This window comes from Lactuca serriola, chromosome 6, assembly GCF_051521515.1.
Source record: "Lactuca serriola cultivar US96UC23 chromosome 6, Lser_US96UC23_V15, whole genome shotgun sequence".
NCBI lineage: Eukaryota > Viridiplantae > Streptophyta > Magnoliopsida > Asterales > Asteraceae > Lactuca > Lactuca serriola.
Window position 1 is genome coordinate 126,614,898 of NC_136413.1, and position 5,386 is coordinate 126,620,283.

Genomic DNA, 5,386 nt, shown 5'->3' on the forward strand with positions numbered 1-5,386 from the left:
TAATTTCTGACGTGTGTAGAGCCTACATGAAACAGGAAAGTCGGGTACTTATCCTTTGCTCAATAGATTGATTCGTCTTATATTAACTCTTCCTGTTTCTGCCGCGACATCTGAAAGAGCATTTTTAGCATTGAAAATTGTGAAAACATAACTCCGAAATACCATGAATGATGATTTTCTTAAAAGTTGTTTGCTTGTGAACATCGAGAGAGAGAGAGAGAGAGAGAGAGAGAGTTTGTTGATAAATTTCCTATAAATGATATTATATTTAATTTTCTAAAAGGAACTATATGTATCTATGTTATCATTACTTATTTTAATACTTGCAGGTTAATGGATGAATACGGGTTGATGTTTTTAGTTAGTTGAAAACGTTTGAAGATTAGGGTTAATGGAGACGGATTTTTAATTCTTTGTGATTTTTTCTTTTAAAATTTTAAACCTATTACTTTATTCGGGAATAACATTATATCTTAATATAGTATTACGTTGTGAACCTTTATTCTTGAATCCGTTCCACCCTATGGACAACCTATTTAATTTACTCTTGCATTATTGTTTAGGGATGATCATTTGGATCGGGGTATCGGCCGGAATCGGTACAAGAACTCGAACCGGATAAAACCGATCGGGCGGGACTATGACGATATTCTTGTGGATTTTTAGAACCGTGAATCGGTAGGAACCAGAACCGATAGAACCCGCAAAAACCGGAACCGTATGTTGCTATTTATCGAGGATCGGTTCCACAATTGAAGACACGACAAGAACCGGTAGAACCGACGGTCCGGTTCGGTTCCTATTTTCCAACAAGTTCGGTTCCCGGACCGGTTCCGATGCTCATCCCTATTAATCGCTCCCCGCACTCTTCGTTTTATCATTACCCGGCCCAACTATCCAAATTTATCAATACGCCTAAAACTGTTGATTTGCCCCTCTAAACCGTTAACCTAGATTTCATGGTTTTCCATAATGATATGGGAGTGAAATGAAAGGATAAACCAATCAAATTGCTTTGATTTGATTCACTTATTCTCTTTGAATCCGATATAAACGTCCCTAATTTAATTCCAAAAAAGAATCTGTCTTTCATATATTTAATCCGCAATCAATTCAGTTATAAGTGAACACATGAACGTTGCAATATTTTATGAAACAAAGAATCTTAAATTATTCAAATGGATACATGTTATTACATGGGTTATATAAATTAAATAATTTAAATATTTACAATAAAAAAATCAAAGAATTTCAACGAATCAAAGAAACAAGGTTAGTTTGCCATTCTTCTCAGCTTTCTCCATTTCCATACATCAGTAAGCTTCGATTAAATGGCTAAATTTCTAACAAAATCCCCAGATTCCATTTCCGTTCATCTGAACAGCGTATGGGAATGCTTCAGAAGATTATTCAACGGCGTGTTTCGCACATTACACAGTATGTTTTTCACCTTTTCAGTCATCTGTTTAAAAAGAGAGACAAGAAAAGGGTGAATCTTGCTTTCTATCAATCATTAGAATCGAGAAAAGTCAATGGTGGTTCATAATTACTGAACCTGTCCAAGACTTCCGGTAGGATAGGGAACCACGCGCCGCCGATTGAGAACGGAAGAAGGAGATTTCCGGCTAGTTTCTTCACCATAAATTTTGCTCCTACTTCTTGTCGTCATCATCGTCGGTGTTGCTTCTTGATTCCATCGTTTGTTCATTGTTCTCGATATGCTAGATTCCGTTTGATTCCATCCTTTGTTCATTGTGCTCGATATCGATTCTTTTTTATACCATGGTTTGTTTATAGAGGTCGACACGCTAGGTTCCTTCATTTATCACATATACGTAATCAATACCTGATAATAACTCGACCATTACAAATCACATGAACAAATCAAGAAACTTAAATACCATTAAATCGCTTCGGCTTCTCGTTGTCATGTTGGGAGACGAATTGTGCTGCCATTGATTCTCTAGAATACCAGGGAGTGATGATTCCTTGAATAACATAACAAGAGAAACATCAAACAACACGAAAAATGGAGATCAAATGATGAAAAATTTCTGGTTTATATATAAATTCAAATTATTTTTACCAGGAACAACACCGTAGCGCAATGTTTGAGCACTTCAAGATTCATTCGAGCGTCATCAAGACTCCTGTTTATTCAAGAAACCAACGATCTTCATTAATTAACCCTTCAATTTCGTATAATTTGAACATGTATATATACATGAGATCTTTGTACAATTGTACCTGTGTTTTTGTTCACCGAGACCAAAATAAGAAGCCAATGAAGCCATCTTCATATTGCCAGCTCGTTTACCAAATTTCTCCGACAAAACCCATAAAGAATCAATCAACGCCACAGGCTCCGGAGCAGGTCTTCCAATCTCTTCAAACGCTGCTTTTATCCTGACACAATCAAACCGTTGAATGTTGTGTCCAGCCCATATTCTACCATTCAAAATCTCGAATATCTTATCAGCAACTTGTTCGAAAGTTGGAGCATTCAAAACTGTTCCTCGAGAGATCCCATGGCACCTCGCTGGATTCACCCCTACCACCGACAAATCGCCAGGTCTAATCAACGTGGAGTAATTTTCTATCTCCACCAGCTTTCTTGGGCATACCACCATTGCTCCAAATTCTAACACCCAGAATTTTTGCCCAGGGTTTCTTGGCACGTTTGTTTCCAAATCAAAGAAGACTATTTCGTTCGACTTCGACATTTCTAGCATCAAATAAATCTAACTTATGAATTGTGATTGAGAAAGAGAGAGGTTGTGTGCATGGATTGGATAAATATTGATACATATATGTGTATATATAGAGAGATCGATAGATTGATGGAGTGCATGGGGAGATGATTGATTGTCTTGTAGTTCAAGTTAAACAATAGTTTGAAAGAAATGAGAGGTTAGGGTTATGAGGAAGTCCTTCTGGAAAAGTAAAGCAATTCCAGATAAGAAGGAAGAGAAAACCTCCATTGTCTTCGGTGTTTTGTAACCAAGGGAATTTACGCTAGCTTTCTGTATATGCGATGGTAGGGGGATTGGGGAATATGAATATTTTTTCTTATTTTATGAAAGTCTTTTTTAAGTTGATTTACAAAAGTAGCCTTCGATGGAAGCAAAGTGTAGCCATGCAAGAAACTGGTTAGCTCTTGTCTTACGTAAGTTTGAACCCTGCTTGGTTTACCCAAAATAGTGGCCAACGTTTGTTACGTTGCTTACAGATATTCTTTACCTTAAAATGCTAGGGGCAAAACTGTCCATACAATTCCTTGCTTGGTTATGGCTAGGGGCAAAACGGTCAAAAACAACTATTGATCTTTGTTAAGGCCAGAGGAAGTTGACTTTTACCGCACAATTTTCTACTAAGCCAATTAGGATTTGTCGTACTTCTTTAAAATTTTTGTTATTTAGAGGATGTGTTTTGACACTTTTGCCATGTTTTTTTTTTTTTTTTTTTAATTTAACTAAAATTAATTTATATAATAAAATAGTAAATTTAAGCAAATTAATTTTGATAAGAACTAAAATTTCATTAACTTGAAAGGAAAATTACAATTCACTTAAAAAAGAAAAGAATACAACATCCAACATAAATGATTTTTGTGGGTTCCTTAAATTTAAAGTTTAGTTCCTAAGAAAATCCTGTGTTTTCAAAATTTTTAATGTTTGGTTCTTTTTGTTAACTCCTTTAGTTTTTAGCCGTTAATTATTATTTGATTATAATATTCGGAGTATATTTCTGTCATTTCACTACCATATGGATCATTTATGACGTTTTGTCTTTTATATATATATTTACTGTCTCGAAAAAGTGTTTTCTCCTCTTTGTCTTTGATTTCTTGTCTATCTTCTTTCATCTTCTATATCTATAGGAGGCTTATATTCGGTCCAATCAAAAACGATTTTATCATTTCTGTATCGGCAATTCAATATAGGTGGATACATACGCTATACATCTGCCTCTCTTCGATTTCTTGTCTATCTTCTTTCATCTTCTATATCTATAGGAGGCTTATATTCGGTCCAATCAAAAACGATTTTATCATTTCTGTATCGGCAATTCAATATAGGTGGATACATACGCTATACATCTGCCTCTCTTCCACTCATTTACCCATGAAATTTCGAATACTTGAACGGTCGATTCTTTTCATATTAAAAAAAAGAATATTTAATTGTGATAAAAAAGAAAAATGGAAATTCTATATCGCTAGATTAATCGTTATCTTCTATAATATTTAACAGTTATTTGAAATTCTATATATATATATATATATATATATATATATATATATATATATATATATATATATATATATATATCATTTAATTTTCAAAGTCTCTCTCTCTCTCTCTCTCTCTCTCTCTCCTCCCGAAACCTAACAGCACCGACAATTTCAAACCCTTCTCAATCGAACAACCTTCGTCTTCCTCCTTTGCTTGAGATTTTCTAATATTGGGACTACCATCGCCATCCTCTGTTTTTTATTCAACCCACATATCAGAAATCAAGGTAGAGAGAGATCTTAATGCAATTAACAGGTAAGGGTTTTGTGTAGACTATAACGGATCATGCATAGCAATGTTATATCCCCTAGATCTATGGATGTAGTCTTTAAAAGAATTGGTTTTACCATACAAAAGGGCTTAGCGGCGCAACTTGTTGCCCGTTTGCCTTCTCATTCGTTGTATGATGATAACTAAGATGGTTAAATTAATGTGCTAAGACAAGATGAATATCAGTTTTGAAAATGCATCTCTAATGCAATCACTAGTTGATAGATTTGATTAATAGGACAAAGGGTTAATATTTTGTTAAAAAATGTATGTTCCAAGTATTTATGTGTGAAAAGATGGCATCCTCGATTATGCCCTTCGTTTCGAGTTTTTGTTCGTTTGCAACCCAACAACAGGAAACAAATCCCCCACCCTCATCAGAATCTTTATGCTTTGCTGCTGAATTTTCTGTTGAAACCCACTAGTTTTGATGCCACTTCAGACCATGGGCTCAGGGATATTAACCATGACTTGATGGGGTTACATGTTCAAAGTAGAAGCATATTTTAATTCTTAATCGCATTCGGGGAGGTTTGGATCATTTATGTTTTTGATAATCAACACAATTTCCCTAGTGTAGTGAATTACCGTCAGGACTTGCTAAATAACTGATAGTTATTATAACGAAATCATCACATAAACTATTTCCCCATCAATTTCGTCTTCATGTTTATGATATTTTCATATATTTTCTAGGACTTTTTACTTTGCTCGATCTCGATGTTAATATGTGATCACCCTCAGATCCCCATAATCATGACGGTTCACGAAATTTTGTCGGTTGTTTGAAGAAGATGACAATGGTGGAATGGATAACCGAA

The 5,386-nt window shown here is 34.8% G+C and overlaps 1 protein-coding gene across 1 annotated transcript; it reads right to left on the reverse strand.

Moving 5' to 3' along the window:
* Positions 1-1,146: 1,146 nt before the first annotated feature.
* LOC145056774 (Polynucleotidyl transferase, ribonuclease H-like superfamily protein) lies at positions 1,147-2,854 on the reverse strand. Its single transcript, XM_079004496.1, has 5 exons — positions 2,248-2,854; positions 2,087-2,150; positions 1,902-1,988; positions 1,556-1,816; positions 1,147-1,462 (listed from the first exon to the last, which is right to left on the reverse strand). Exons 1-5 carry the CDS (start codon positions 2,730-2,732, stop codon positions 1,373-1,375), a joined length of 987 nt encoding a protein of 328 aa, XP_078860622.1. The 5' UTR covers positions 2,733-2,854; the 3' UTR covers positions 1,147-1,372.
* Between the last annotated feature and the right edge of the window lie 2,532 nt (positions 2,855-5,386).